This window comes from Lucilia sericata, unplaced genomic scaffold (genome assembly GCF_015586225.1).
Source record: "Lucilia sericata isolate MDLA Ls3-8-SP2 unplaced genomic scaffold, ASM1558622v1 Contig001379F_arrow, whole genome shotgun sequence".
NCBI lineage: Eukaryota > Metazoa > Arthropoda > Insecta > Diptera > Calliphoridae > Lucilia > Lucilia sericata.
The window spans coordinates 66,870-83,013 of NW_023995320.1; the positions used below are offsets into that span (position 1 = coordinate 66,870).

The window sequence follows — 16,144 nt, forward strand, 5'->3', positions numbered from 1 at the left end:
CGTATAACAGTTTAATTGTTTTTTCTAAAGATTTTTTTTCATATAAGATTGCTGTGTATAAAGTTTTATGTATAACAGTTTTTTCTGTATAAAATTTGCAGTATAACAGTTTTTCCTTCTGAACACATTTTGTATTACAACTTAACTTTTCAAAAGAAAATGTTATGTATATTAGTTTTTTTTTCTATATAAAACATTTTTGTTTTCCAAAGAAATGTTTATGAATGAGTTTCATACAGTTTAGTGTATAGTTGCTTTTATAGAAAATTTTCAGTATAACAGTTCTTTTTTCCAAATAAAGACTTTGTAAAAACTTTGTATAAAGTTTTGTGTAACACTTTTCTCTATAGAAAACTATATGTATAACAGTTTTTAAATGTTTTGGTCTAAAGAAATGATGCTGTATAAGTTTTCTGTCGCGTGTTTACAGTTGTTTCTGTATAAAATTTGCAGTATAACAGTATATACTTTCAGCATACTTTAGCAGTTTTTTTCTGAAGAAAATTTAATGTTAAACAGTTTATTCTATAGAAAACTTCTTCTGATTTGACTTTCAAAAAAAAAAATTCTTTTTAACAGTTTAGTCTGTAAACAGTTTTGTGTAAAACAGTTGTTACCATAAAAATTGTAGTATAATAGTTTTTTAAAGGAAGGAAAACATTGTTTATAACAGTTTTCTACTGGTATATTATATTCGAATGGTAGTTAGTTAGTTAGTTAGTTAGTTAGTTAGTTACTTAGTTAGTTAGTTAGTTAGTTAGTTAGTTAGTTAGTTAGTTAGTTAGTTAGTTAGTTAGTTAGTTAGTAGTAGTTAGTTAGTTAGTAGTTAGTTAGTTAGTTAGTTAGTTAGTTAGTAGTTAGTAGTTAGTTAGTTAGTTAGTTAGTTAGTTAGTTAGTTAGTTAGTTCGTTAGTTAGTTAGTTAGTTAGTTAGTTAGTTAGTTAGTAGTTAGTTAGTAGTTAGTTAGTTAGTTAGTTAGTAGTAGTTAGTTAGTAGTTAGTTAGTTAGTTAGTAGTTAGTATTGTTAATTAGTTAGTTAGTAGTTAGTAGTAGTTAGTTAGTTAGTTAGGTAGTTAGTTAGTAGTTAGTTAGTAGTTAGTTAGTTAGTTAGTTAGTTAGTTAGTAGTTAGTTAGTTAGTTAGTTAGTTAGTAGTTAGTTTAGTTAGTTAGTTAGTTAGTTAGTTAGTAGTTAGTTAGTTAGTAGTTAGTTAGTTAGTTAGTTAGTTAGTTAGTTAGTTAGTTAGTAGTTAGTTAGTTAGGTAGTTAGTTAGTTAGTAGTTAGTTAGTTAGTTAGTTAGTTAGTTAGTTAGTTAGTTAGTTAGTAGTTAGTTAGTTAGTTAGTTAGTTAGTTAGTAGTTAGTTAGTTAGTTGTTAGTAGTTAGTAGTAGTTAGTTAGTAGTTAGTTAGTTAGTTAGTAGTTAGTTAGTTAGTTAGTTAGTTAGTTAGTTAGTTAGTTAGTTAGTTAGTTAGTTAGTTAGTTAGTAGTTAGTTAGTAGTTAGTTAGTTAGTAGTTAGTTTAGTTAGTTAGTTAGTAGTTAGTTAGTTAGTTAGTTAGTTAGTTAGTTAGTTAGTTAGTTAGTTAGTTAGTTAGTTAGTTAGTTAGTTAGTTAGTTAGTTAGTTAGTTAGTTAGTTAGTTAGTTAGTTAGTGTAGTTAGTAGTTAGTTAGTTAGTAGTTAGTTAGTTAGTTAGTTAGTTAGTTAGTTAGTTAGTTAGTTAGTTAGTTAGTTAGTTAGTTAGTTAGTTAGTTAGTTAGTAGTTAGTTAGTTAGTTAGTTAGTAGTTAGTTAGTTAGTTAGTTAGTTAGTTAGTTAGTTAGTTAGTTAGTTAGTTAGTTAGTTAGTTAGTTAGTTAGTTAGTTAGTTAGTTAGTTAGTTAGTTAGTTAGTTAGTTAGTTAGTTAGTTAGTTAGTTAGTAGTAGTTAGTTAGTAGTTAGTTAGTTAGTTAGTAGTTAGTTAGTTAGTAGTTAGTTAGTTAGTTAGTTAGTTAGTTAGTTAGTTAGTTAGTTAGTTAGTTAGTTAGTTAGTTAGTTAGTTAGTTAGTAGTTAGTTAGTTAGTTAGTTAGTTAGTTAGTAGTTAGTAGTAGTTAGTTAGTAGTTAGTAGTTAGTTAGTTAGTTAGTTAGTTAGTTAGTTAGTTAGTTAGTGTAGTTAGTTAGTTAGTTAGTTAGTTAGTTAGTTAGTAGTTAGTTAGTTAGTTAGTTAGTTAGTTAGTTAGTTAGTTAGTTAGTTAGTTAGTTAGTTAGTTAGTTAGTTAGTTAGTTAGTTAGTAGTTAGTTAGTTAGTTAGTTAGTAGTTAGTAGATTGTTTATTATTGTTAAAGCATACTATCAGGACGTACAGTAAAGCATTTTTGGTGGCCTATTCCAAGGAGTTTAATATTTAAAAGTTACTTAAATATCTATTTCCATTTTTGTCAAATAAATATAAATCCATATTTTATAAATAAAAACGCACACACACTCAACAAGTCAACTCACATTATTTGACCTGCTAAGAAATAAGCTCTCTGGGGTAACATCTGTATAGATAAGTATATTTTCTTTGGCCATATGGTCACACAATATTGAAATAAATCACAATACTTTAACATTTGTTGTTAAAAAAAACAATAATAGAATAGGAGATACATATATGAAAGAGATATAAGTTTTGCTTGGAAGTTTTTGTTTACGAATTGTTTTTTAAGTAATTTTTTAAGGTCATTTCCTTGCCACATACTCTTATTCAACTACTTTTTAGGTTGAATTTAAGCTATTTTTATTTTCCGCCTAAAAGCATGCTTTTTGTTTTAACAACTTCATGCTGAAACAGTAAAAATTTGCTACAAACAGCTGCACTATGAACATACGTTTCTACATGTTAAATAACATTTTATCCTTCCATTAATTTTGTTGCAGTTTGTTTTTCATTGGAGCAACATATACTTTTATAGTGCCATTATGTATGCTATGGCATATAAAAGTATGCTACAAATTACAGCATGTTAATAAAAAAAAGTTATTGGAAAACATTTTCTTTTTATAGACATGCAACATATAACTATGGTTTAAGTAGGAAAAACAACAACAAAATTAACATTTAAGCACATTATAAATAGTAAAATTAAAAAACAGATGTTAACCTAAAAGTATGTTAACTTTTTAATGATGAAAGGTTTATAAACTAAAAAGTAAAAGCCTGATGATATGCTTGAAATCATATTGTATTATTAAACAATATGATTTCAAACTTATTAAAGAGTTAATTTTAGAAATATTCAGAAAGTTATTAGTTGAAATCTTAAGCACTTAACATTTTTGACACTTTTTCTGTAATAAACATAAACAAATTTAATTTCAAAATAAAAATTTTATGCTTTAATAATAATTATTTATTTTCTTTATACCAAAACTTTTATTGCGCCTTAGCTTTCTTATTACCCAAATTGCCGCCTATAAATATGCTATACATTTTGCCACCTACAAATATATTTAAATTAAGCAGTGCTGTTTCAATTTAAAATTTAATTAAAAGTTATTGCTTAAGAAAAATAACAATTATTATTTAGTCAAGCGTGACTTTTTCAAAATAATATTTTTTGCCTTAACATTTAAAAGTTTTTGCCTCATACCGCTTCACTACGAAATTTCTCATGAATAAATTAAAAGAAATATGTAATACATATTTTTATGTTCCAATAAAAAAGTATAATTTTATTGTGGATTTTATGTTTATTGATAAAGATTTTCTTACAAAGCAGACACATTTAACTTCGAAAAAGTTTAATGTTTTATAAAGCTGTAAAAAGCCTAAAAGTATGTAGCAAATGTGAAGTATTGAAACACAAAAATATTCTAAATGTAAACGTGAAATACTAGCATATATGATATAAAAAGATGAATTATAAACAAATAAAAATATTACAAAAATACATTAAGATTAAAGTAAACTAGAATTACTAGAACATTCAAAGTATATTCTTAGCTATCTATAGTCTAGTCTATAGTCTTGTCTAAGTCTAGTCTATAGTCTATAGTCTTATCTATAGTCTTGTCTATAGTCTAGTCTATAGTCTAGTCTATAGTCTTGTCTATAGACTAGTCTATAGTCCTGTCTAAAGTCTAGTCTATAGTCTAGTCTATAGTCTAGTCTATAGTCTACTCTATAGTCTAGTCTATTGTCTAGTCTATAGTCTAGTCTATAGTCTAGTCTATAGTCTAGTCTATAGTCTAGTCTATAGTCTAGTCTATAGTCTAGTCTATAGTCTAGTCTATAGTCTAGTCTATAGTCTAGTCTATAGTCTAGTCTATAGTCTAGTCTATAGTCTAGTCTATAGTCTAGTCTATAGTCTAGTCTATAGTCTAGTCTATAGTCTAGTCTATAGGCTAGTCTATAGTCTAGTCTATAGTCTAGTCTATAGTCTAGTCTATAGTCTAGTCTATAGTCTAGTCTATAGTCTAGTCTATAGTCTAGTCTATAGTCTAGTCTATAGTCTAGTCTATAGTCTAGTCTATAGTCTAGTCTATAGTCTAGTCTATAGTCTAGTCTATAGTCTAGTCTATAGTCTAGTCTATAGTCTAGTCTATAGTCTAGTCTATAGTCTAGTCTATAGTCTAGTCTATAGTCTAGTCTATAGTCTAGTCTATAGTATAGTCTATAGTATAGTCTATAGTCTAGTCTATAGTCTAGTCTATAGTCTAGTCTATAGTCTAGTCTATAGTCTAGTCTATAGTCTAGTCTATAGTCTAGTCTATATCTAGTCTATAGTCTAGTCTATAGTCTAGTCTATAGTCCAGTCTATAGTCTAGTCTATAGTCTAGTCTATAGTCCAGTCTATAGTCTAGTCTATAGTCCAGTCTATAGTCTAGTCTATAGTCTAGTCTATAGTCTAGTCTATAGTCTAGTCTATAGTCTAGTCTATAGTCTAGTCTATAGTCTAGTCTATAGTCTAGTCTATAGTCTAGTCTATAGTCTAGTCTATAGTCTAGTCTATAGTCTAGTCTATAGTCTAGTCTATAGTCTAGTCTATAGTCTAGTCTATAGTCTAGTCTATAGTCTAGTCTATAGTCTAGTCTATAGTCTAGTCTATAGTCTAGTCTATAGTCTAGTCTATAGTCTAGTCTATAGTCTAGTCTATAGTCTAGTCTATAGTCTAGTCTATAGTCTAGTCTATAGTCTAGTCTATAGTCTAGTCTATAGTCTAGTCTATAGTCTAGTCTATAGTCTAGTCTATAGTCTAGTCTATAGTCTAGTCTATAGTCTAGTCTATAGTCTAGTCTATAGTCTAGTCTATAGTCTAGTCTATAGTCTAGTCTATAGTCTAGTCTATAGTCTAGTCTATAGTCTAGTCTATAGTCTAGTCTATAGTCTAGTCTATAGTCTAGTCTATAGTCTAGTCTATAGTCTAGTCTATAGTCTAGTCTATAGTCTAGTCTATAGTCTAGTCTATAGTCTAGTCTATAGTCTAGTCTATAGTCTAGTCTATAGTCTAGTCTATAGTCTAGTCTATAGTCTAGTCTATAGTCTAGTCTATAGTCTAGTCTATAGTCTAGTCTATAGTCTAGTCTATAGTCTAGTCTATAGTCTAGTCTATAGTCTAGTCTATAGTCTAGTCTATAGTCTAGTCTATAGTCTAGTCTATAGTCTAGTCTATAGTCTATCTAGTCTAGTCTATAGTCTAGTCTATAGTCTAGTCTATAGTCTAGTCTATAGTCTAGTCTATAGTCTAGTCTATAGTCTAGTCTATAGTCTAGTCTATAGTCTAGTCTATAGTCTAGTCTATAGTCTAGTCTATAGTCTAGTATAGTCTAGTCTATAGTCTAGTCTATAGTCTAGTCTATAGTCTAGTCTATAGTCTAGTCTATAGTCTAGTCTATAGTCTAGTCTATAGTCTAGTCTATAGTCTAGTCTATAGTCTAGTCTATAGTCTAGTCTATAGTCTAGTCTATAGTCTAGTCTATAGTCTAGTCTATAGTCTAGTCTATAGTCTAGTCTATAGTCTAGTCTATAGTCTAGTCTATAGTCTAGTCTATAGTCTAGTCTATAGTCTAGTCTATAGTCTAGTCTATAGTCTAGTCTATAGTCTAGTCTATAGTCTAGTCTATAGTCTAGTCTATAGTCTAGTCTATAGTCTAGTCTATAGTCTAGTCTATAGTCTAGTCTATAGTCTAGTCTATAGTCTAGTCTATAGTCTAGGCTATAGTCTAGTCTATAGTCTAATAGTTCGTCTATAGTATAGTCTAGTCAGTCTATAGTCTAGTCTATAGTCTAGTCTATAGTCTAGTCTATAGTCTAGTCATAGGTCTAGTCTATAGTCTAGTCTATAGTCTAGTCTATAGTCTAGTCTATAGTCTAGTCTATAGTCTAAGTCTATAGTCTAGTCTATAGTCTAGTCTATAGTCAGTCTATAGTCTAGTCTATAGTCTAGTCTTAAGTCTAGTCTATAGTCTAGTCTATAGTCTAGTCTATAGTCTAGTCTATAGTCTAGTCTATAGTCTAGTCTATAGTCTAGTCTATAGTCTAGTCTATAGTCTAGTCTATAGTCTAGTCTATAGTCTAGTCTATAGGTCTAAGTCTATAGTCTAGTCTATAGTCTAGTCTATAGTCTTCTATAGTCTAGTCTTAGTCTAGTCTATAGTCTAGTCTATAGTCTAGTCTATAGTCTAGTCTATAGTCTAGTCTATAGTCTATTCTATAGTCTAGTCTATAGTCTAGTCTATATCAGTCTATAGTCTAGTCTATAGTCTAGTCTATAGTCTAGTCTATAGTCTAGTCTTAGTCTAGTCTATGTCTAGTCTATAGTCTAGTCTATAGTCTAGTCTATAGTCTAGTCTATAGTCTAGTCTATAGTCTAGTCTATAGTCTAGTCTATAGTCTAGTCTATAGTCTAGTCTTAGTCTAGTCTATAGTCTAGTCTATAGTCTAGTCTATAGTCTAGGCTATAGTCTAGTCTATAGTCTGCTATAGTCTAGTCTATAGTCTAGTCTATAGTCTAGTCTATAGTAGTCTATAGTCTGTATAGTCTAGTCTATAGCTAGTCTATAGTCTAGTCTATAGTCTAGTCTATAGTCTAGTCTATAGTCTAGTCTATAGTCTAGTCTATAGTCTAGTCTATAGTCTAGTCTATAGTCTAGTCTATAGTCTAGTCTATAGTCTAGTCTATAGTCTAGTCTATAGTCTAGTCTATAGTCTAGTCTATAGTCTAGTCTATAGTCTAGTCTATAGTCTAGTCTATAGTCTAGTCTATAGTCTAGTCTATAGTCTAGTCTATAGTCTAGTCTATAGTCTAGTCTATAGTCTAGTCTATAGTCTAGTCTATAGTCTAGTCTATAGTCTAGTCTATAGTCTAGTCTATAGTAGTCCTAGTCTATAGTCTAGTCTATAGTCTAGTCTATAGTCTAGTCTATAGTCTAGTCTATAGTCTAGTCTATAGTCTAGTCAATAATCTAGTCTATAGTCTAGTCTATAGTCTAGTCTATAGTCTAGTCTATAGTCTAGTCTATAGTCTAGTCTATAGTCTAGTCTTTTCTTTTTCTTTAAGTTTCATTTTGAATAAATTTGTTTTCCTCTAAAAGTAGGCTTTCCTCTTATTTTTCTAAAACAACTAAAACTCTGCTAATGTTGTCTCTTTTAGCTCATTTAAATGCATAAAAATTTTGTTAATGTTTTTTTTTTTTTTACTAAAAGCTAAGTTATGTTAATTTCTTTGACTAATTGAACAAAGTTTTCTTAAAAAACTTTTGAATGTTTGTAAAAAGTTAGAAATCTAAAACAGTTTTCTAACTTTCATAAATTAGTAGACTAATTAAAAAAATTGTATTACAAATAAAGTTTTATTGAATTAAAATAAATAAAAATATTAAGCCTTAATGAAGGCAACAGAAAAGTTTTCATAATTTGTTACATAATTGAATAGCTAAGTAAATAATTGAACAAGCAAATGTAAACATTTTATCTTCTATGGGTCTTTTCCTAGTCATTTATCAAAAGTTTAAAGGACAAATTTTGTATGAACAATTTTTGTCTGATATTTTAAATTTAATAGTTTTTAAATATTTACCCGCTTTAAACTAAAATATAATTTTTTATCTTACTCTTACTCCTAAAACTATGCTTTACATGCCGCAAAACCAATATACTTACTTCACACAATACCACTTGCTTATGTTTGGCAATAGAAATTCTAACTTAGTCTGCTACACAATATTCTTAATAATTGTTAAACAACAATTTATGCTATTAACCCTTTAATGTTGAGCATACTTTTATTACTGTCATGCTTAAATAAAATCAGTAAATTTTTATTACTTCTTACATATTATACAGCTACCTTATGATAAAATTTAATGGGCCCCTTAAGTTATGCTTACATTATTTTTTATTAAAGATTTTATTTGACAAAGTAAAATTTTATGGGTTATTTGCCACATAAAATGTAAAATTTTAAATAACTTATCAAATAAAACTCAAACCTATAAAATAAATTTAAAGCAAAACCTTTATGTATAAAAGCTACTGTTATATGTATATTTTTTCAGCAGCTTTTAACATTATGCCTTGTTGCGGAAAATATTTAAACAATTTATTTAATTTCAACACCTTAAACTAATTGAGTGAAATGAACACAATTTAATAAAAGCAAAAAAACTCTTTATAAATTAAATATAAAAATTCATGAAAAATTCCCTAGAATTTAGCATATTTTGACAGGATGTTGGAAATGTTGTAATTCTTTACAACAATGCATTTGATTGAGTTTTGAAAACTCAATTAAACTCAATAGTTGATAATCGAGTAGATCGTCTAGTTATAGCTTAGCTGATAGTCTAGTCGACAGTTTAGTTGATAGTGTAGTTGATAGTCTAGCTGATCGTCTAGTCATAGTGTAGATGATAGACTAGTCGATTATCTATTAGATTGTCTAGTGATAGTCTAGTTGGTAACATAGTTGATAGTCTAGTTGATAGTCTAGTTTATAGTCTAGTTGATAGTCTACATGATAGTCTAGTTGATAGTCTAGTTAATAGTCTACTTGATAGTCTAGTTGATAGTGTAGTTGATAGTCTAATTGATAATCTAGCTGTTAGTTTAGTTGATAGTCTAGTTTATAGTCTATATGATAGTCTAGTTGATAGTGTACTTGATAGTCTATTTGATAGTCTAGTTGATAGTGTACTTGATAGTCTAGTTGATAGTCTAGTTGATAGTCTAGTTGATAGTCTAGTTGATAGTCTAGTTGATAGTTTAGCTGTTAGTTTAGTTGATAGTCTAGTTTATAATCTATATGATAGTCTAGTTGATAGTGTACTTGATAGTCTAGTTGATAAACTAGTTGATAGTCTAGTTGATAGTGTACTTGATAGTCTAGTTGATAGTCTAGTTGATAAACTAGTTGATAGTCTAGTTAATAGTCTAGTTTATAGTCTATATGATAGTCTAGTTGATAGTGTACTTGATAGTCTAGTTGATAGTCTAGTTGATAAACTAGTTGATAGTCTAGTTGATAGTGTACTTGATAGTGTACTTGATAGTGTACTTGATAGTCTAGTTGATAGTCTAGTTGATAGTCTAGTTAATAGTCTAGTTTATAGTCTATATGATAGTCTAGTTGATAGTCTAGTTGATAGTGTACGTGATAGTGTACTTGATAGTCTAGTTGATAGTCTAGTTGATAAACTAGTTGATAGTCTAGTTGATAGTGTACTTGATAGTCTAGTTGATAGTCTAGTTGATAGTGTACTTGATAGTCTAGTTGATAGTCTAGTTGATAGTCTAGTTAATAGTCTAGTTGATAGTCTAGTTGATAGTCTAGTTGATAGTGTACTTGAAAGTCTAGTTGATAAACTAGTTGATAGTCTAGTTGATAGTGTACTTGATAGTGTACTTGATAGTGTACTTGATAGTCTAGTTGATAGTCTAGTTGATAGTCTAGTTAATAGTCTAGTTTATAGTCTATATGATAGTCTAGTTTATAGTCTATATGATAGTCTAGTTGATAGTGTACGTGATAGTGTACTTGATAGTCTAGTTGATAGTCTAGTTGATAAACTAGTTGATAGTCTAGTTGATAGTGTACTTGATAGTCTAGTTGATAGTCTAGTTGATAGTGTACTTCATAGTCTAGTTGATAGTCTAGTTGATAGTCTAGTTAATAGTCTAGTTGATAGTCTAGTTGATAGTCTAGTTGATAGTGTACTTGATAGTCTAGTTGATAGTCTAGTTGATAGTCTAGTTAATAGTCTAGTTTATAGTCTATATGATAGTCTAGTTGATAGTCTAGTTGATAGTGTACTTGATAGTATACTTGATAGTCTAGTTGATAGTGTACTTGATAGTCTAGTTGATAGTCTAGTTAATAGTCTAGTTTATAGTCTATATGATAGTCTAGTTGATAGTCTAGTTGATAGTGTACTTGATAGTATACTTGATAGTCTAGTTGATAGTCTAGTTGATAAACTAGTTGATAGTCTAGTTGATAGTGTACTTGATAGTCTAGTTGATAGTCTAGTTGATAGTGTACTTGATAGTCTAGTTGATAGTGTACTTGATAGTGTACTTGATAGTCTAGTTGATAGTCTAGTTGATAAACTAGTTGATAAACTAGTTAATAAACTAGTTGATAGTCTAGTTGGTAGTGTACTTGATAGTCTAGTTGATAGTCTAGTTGATAGTCTAGTTGATAGTCTAGTTGATAATGTACTTGATAGTCTAGTTGATAGTCTAGTTGATAGTCTAGTTAATAGTCTAGTTGATAGTCTAGTTGATAGTCTAGTTGATAGTCTAGTTGATAGTGTACTGATAGTCTAGTTGATAGTATAGTTGATAATCTGGTTGATAGTCTAGTTGATAGTCTAGTTGATAGTGTACTTGATAGTCTAGTTGATAGTCTAGTTGATAGTCTAGTTGATAGTCTAGTTGATAGTCTAGTTGATAGTCTAGTTGATAGTCTAGTGATAGTCTATGATAGTCTAGTTGATAGTCTAGTTGATAGTCTAGTTGATAGTCTAGTTGATAGTCTAGTTGATAGTCTAGTTGATAGTCTAGTTGATAGTCTAGTTGATAGTCTAGTTGATAGTCTAGTTGATAGTCTAGTTGATAGTCTAGTTGATAGTCTAGTTGATAGTCTAGTTGATAGTCTAGTTGATAGTCTAGTTGATAGTCTAGTTGATAGTCTAGTTGATAGTCTAGTTGATAGTCTAGTTGATAGTCTAGTTGATAGTCTAGTTGATAGTCTAGTTGATAGTCTAGTTGATAGTCTAGTTGATAGTCTAGTTGATAGTCTAGTTGATAGTCTAGTTGATAGTCTAGTTGATAGTCTAGTTGATAGTCTAGTTGATAGTCTAGTTGATAGTCTAGTTGATAGTCTAGTTGATAGTCTAGTTGATAGTCTAGTTGATAGTCTAGTTCATAGTCTAGTCATAGTCTAGTCATAGTCTAGTTGAGCTAGTATAGTTAGTTCATAGTCTAGTCATAGTCTAGTCATAGTCTAGTCATAGTCTAGTCATAGTCTAGTCATAGTCTAGTCATAGTCTAGTCATAGTCTAGTCATAGTCTAGTCATAGTCTAGTCATAGTCTAGTCATAGTCTAGTCATAGTCTAGTCATAGTCTAGTCATAGTCTAGTCATAGTCTAGTCATAGTCTAGTCATAGTCTAGTCATAGTCTAGTCATAGTCTAGTCATAGTCTAGTCATAGTCTAGTCATAGTCTAGTCATAGTCTAGTCATAGTCTAGTCATAGTCTAGTCATAGTCTAGTCATAGTCTAGTCATAGTCTAGTCATAGTCTAGTCATAGTCTAGTCATAGTCTAGTCATAGTCTAGTCATAGTCTAGTCATAGTCTAGTCATAGTCTAGTCATAGTCTAGTCATAGTCTAGTCATAGTCTAGTCATAGTCTAGTCATAGTCTAGTCATAGTCTAGTCATAGTCTAGTCATAGTCTAGTCATAGTCTAGTCATAGTCTAGTCATAGTCTAGTCAAGTCTAGTCATAGTCTAGTCATAGTCTAGTCATAGTCTAGTCATAGTCTAGTCATAGTCTAGTCATAGTCTAGTCATAGTCTAGTCATAGTCTAGTCATAGTCTAGTCATAGTCTAGTCATAGTCTAGTCATAGTCTAGTCATAGTCTAGTCATAGTCTAGTCATAGTCTAGTCATAGTCTAGTCATAGTCTAGTCATAGTCTAGTCATAGTCTAGTCATAGTCTAGTCATAGTCTAGTCATAGTCTAGTCTAGTCATAGTGTAGTCATAGTGTAGTCATAGTCTGGTTATAATCCTTCCATTGTATAGTCCAAATAGTCCCTAATCTAGTTCAAAGTCCATAATATAGTCGTTAATGCATTTGTCATTCTATTCCATTGTTTTTGCCGTAGACGTTAGTCTGTACCATAATCTATTCCACAATCTGGTTTATGAGCTGAGAAATAGAAACAGCTCTATTTTAATTTTATAACCCTAGTCATAGTAGACTGTTTCTATAGATATGAAAACAATTTTATAAAATTTTTTTTCTTCCAGGTTTGTGCCATCCAACACGTTGATGTCTGCATGTTTAATAATGGAAAATTCAAAAATGTAGTAGCCGACTCTGATAATGTCTCACCACCGCCGGTTGACCAGCATGTTGCTCCCGGAACTACTCTCAATACCACCGTTATTTTAAAACCTCAACGTGGAGCCACCAAAAATTGGATCGCTTTGGAGGACACACTACAGCGTAGTACTGAACCAGATGAAATAACCGCCGATATAGCAGCTTCCGCTCTACGTACTCCTCACTTTCTAATGCAAGCCAATCACTCGCCTAATAAATGCTCAAGTCCTGGTGTCCTAATACCACCCACCGCTTTAACGGCAGCTGTCACCCACGGTGCCACCAATAGCGATGAACGTAATGTTTTTGCCATTTATGTGTCCTATTATGTTAAAGTCAAATTAACTCTGTCGGGTATGGGTGGGGAATTGTCTCTCAAGTTGCCGTTTTTACTAGTGCATATCGATGAAGAGCAGAGGTTGAAGCACGAAAAGCAGAAGATAAAACTGGAGGAAGTACCTGCCCATAGGAGGAGTACCAAACACTCTAAGTCACCAGAACGCCAGAAACAGTCATCCGAGGAGTATACCTTGCCAACCAGTTTGGATCGTATTGAATCCATAGAAGGCGAAAATGTCCATATTAAGGTAACCCATGTAAGCAGCTGTGATGGTGATGGGGTGGTAGAGGCCTCCATACAGGCAGAGGCTGAAGACGAAATAGCTGAGGAACCACAACCTTCTACTAGTTTGGCTTTACGTCGACGACGCCAGTCGTTCATGCGCTGTGAAAGTATAGATCATGGTTTGGAAGATGATGTGACGGTAGGAAAACCAGTGGATTTGGAGAAGGTGTTGCATGTAGCTCAAGTACACACTGAGTCCAAAGAGGAAGAGCAAACAGAGCAGTCAGACAGTAATATCACTAAATCATGAGATAGCGGCGGTATTTATGGCAAAACATGAAGTTATTTAAAATCGAAATTCTCTTGACATCTAGAAGGATGATATCATTGATAGAAGAAGAAGAAAGATATTTCAACAAATTGATGATTATTTAGGCCAAAAATTGGTTTTGAGCTTTAATTTGTTAGTAATTGATCAAAAAATTATAAAAGTTAAAACCCAAAATTATGTTTGATGTTTAAAATGCTTTTTATACTCTGAAAATGTTTAGTTTTGATAATTATCACAAAATTACAGGATATTAAAGCACAGTTCTGTTTAATTTATTTCAATTTAAATAAAATATATTATTTATTTAATTATATGTATGTTCCTTTATATTTTAAAATGCATAAAAACTATTAAGTTATTGTTATTAAACTGCATAAATGTTTTATTAATTAAGAATCAAGGATATTTGTAAAAAATTATTAAAAAACAAAAATAATAAATGTGATAATTGTTTGAAAAATTAAAAAAAAGTCTGTAACTTTTAAGTTATAAAAGACTCCTTTTAATAACCAGGTAAGTTTTAGCAACAAATCAAGCACGAGCTTCTATGTTTTCATTCAAAATACATACTTTCTCAAAAAAATCGAAGATTGTTTTTGCCCTATCTCTTCCAGTTCCCAAAATAAATGAACTTTTATGTTTTCACTTAAAAAGTCCATTTTTTATGAAAAATTTAAGTGATCACAGATTATCATGGTTTTGGTCCTATCTCTTCTACTTTCCAAGATAAATGGACTTTTAAGATTTCACTCAAAAAGTCCATTTTTATGAAAAATCGAAGTGATCACAGATTATCATTGTTTTGCTCCTATCTCTTATAGTTTCCAAGATAAATGGACTTTTATGTTTTTACTCAAAAACAGAAAAATCGATGTGATCACACATCATCATTGTTTTGGCCCTATCTCTTCTAGTTTCCAAGATAAATGGACTTTTAAGTTTTTACTCATAAAAGTCCATTTCTATGAAAAATCGGAGTGATCACAGACTATTATTGTTTTGGTCCTATCTATTCTAGTTTCCAAGATAAATCTACTTTTATGTTTTCACTCAAAAAGTCCAATTTTTATGAAAAATCGAAGTGATCACACATTATAATTGTTTAAGGCCTATCTCTTCTAGTTTCCAAGATATATGGACTTTTATGTTTTCTTTCAAAAAGTCCAATTTTTATGAAAAATCGAAGTGATCACAGATTATCTTTGTTTTGGTCCTATCTCTTCTAGTTTCCAGGATAAATGGACATTTATGTTTTCACTCAAAAAGTCCAATTTTTATGAAAAATCGAAGTGATCACAGATTATCATTGTTTTGGCCCTATCTCATCTAGTTTCCAAAATAAATGGATTTTTATGTTTTCACTCAAAAGTCCAATTTTTATGAAAAATCGAAGTGATCACAGATTATCATTGTCTCGTTCCTAGCTCTTCTAGTTTCCAAGATAAATGGACTTTTATGTTTTCACTCAAAAAGTCCAATTTTTATGAAAAATCGAAGTGATCACAGATTATCATTGTTTTGGCCCTATCTCTTCTAGACTCCAAGTTAAATGGACTTTTATGTTTTCACTCAAAAAGTATAATTTTTATGAAAAATCGAAGTGATCACAGATTATCATTGTTTCGCTCCTATCTCTTCTAGTTTCCAAGATAAATGGACCTTTATGTTTTCACTCATAAAAGTCAATTTTTTATGAAAAATCGAAGTGATCACAGATTATCATTGTTTTGGCCCTATCTCTTCTAGTTTCCAAGATAAATGGACTTTTATGTTTTCGCTCAAAAAGTTCAATTTTTATGAAAAATGGAAGTGATCACAGATTATCATTGTTTCGCTCTTATCTCTTCTAGTTTCCAAGATAAATGGACTTTTATGTTTTCACTCATAAAAGTCAATTTTTTATGAAAAATCGAAGTGATCACAGATTATCATTGTTTTGGTCCTTTCTCTTCTAGTTTCCAAGTTAAAGGACTTTTATGTTTTCACTCAAAAAGTCCAATTTTTATGAAAAATCGAAGTGATCACAGATTATCATTGTTTCGCTCCTATCTCTTCTAGTTTCCAAGATAAATGGACTTTTATGTTTTGACTCATAAAAAGTCCATTTTTTATGAAAAATCGAAGTGATCACAGTTTATCATTGTTTTGGTCCTATCTCTTCTAGTTTCCATGTTAAAGACCTTTATGTTTTCACTCAAAAAGTCCAATTTTTATGAAAAATCGAAGTGATCACAGATTATCATTGTTTCGCTCCTATCTCTTCTAGTTTCCAAGATAAATGGACTTTTATGTTTTTACTCATAAAAGTCTAATTTTTTATGAAAAATCGAAGTGATCACAGATTATCATTGTTTAGGTCCAATCTCTTCTAGTTTCCAAGTTAAATGGACATTTATGTTTTCACTCAAAAAGTCCAATTTTTATGAAAAATCGAAGTGATCACAGATTATCATTGTTTTGGCCCTATCTCATCTAGTTTCCAAAATAAATGGATTTTTATGTTTTCACTCAAAAAGTCCAATTTTTATGAAAAATCGAAGTGATCACAGATTATCATTGTCTCGTTCCTAGCTCTTCTAGTTTCCAAGATAAATGGACTTTTATGTTTTCACTCAAAAAGTCCAATTTTTATGAAAAATCGAAGTGATCACAGATTATCATTGTTTTGGCCCTATCTCTTCTA

The 16,144-nt window shown here is 30.2% G+C and overlaps 1 protein-coding gene across 4 annotated transcripts in view; it reads left to right on the forward strand.

Annotated features, from left to right (window-relative positions):
* Positions 1-13,914, forward strand: part of LOC119611154 — a 64,020-nt gene extending 50,106 nt beyond the window's left edge. For 3 of the 4 annotated variants that reach the window (XM_037966651.1, XM_037966649.1, XM_037966650.1), the window contains exon 8: positions 12,490-13,797. In XM_037966651.1, coding sequence (XP_037822579.1) covers positions 12,490-13,440 — 951 coding nt within the window. In that variant the 3' untranslated portion in view covers positions 13,441-13,797. Of the gene's footprint in view, positions 1-12,489 lie in introns of all 4 variants that reach the window. The other variant, XM_037966648.1, reaches the window with a different exon arrangement.
* Positions 13,915-16,144: the final 2,230 nt, after the last annotated feature.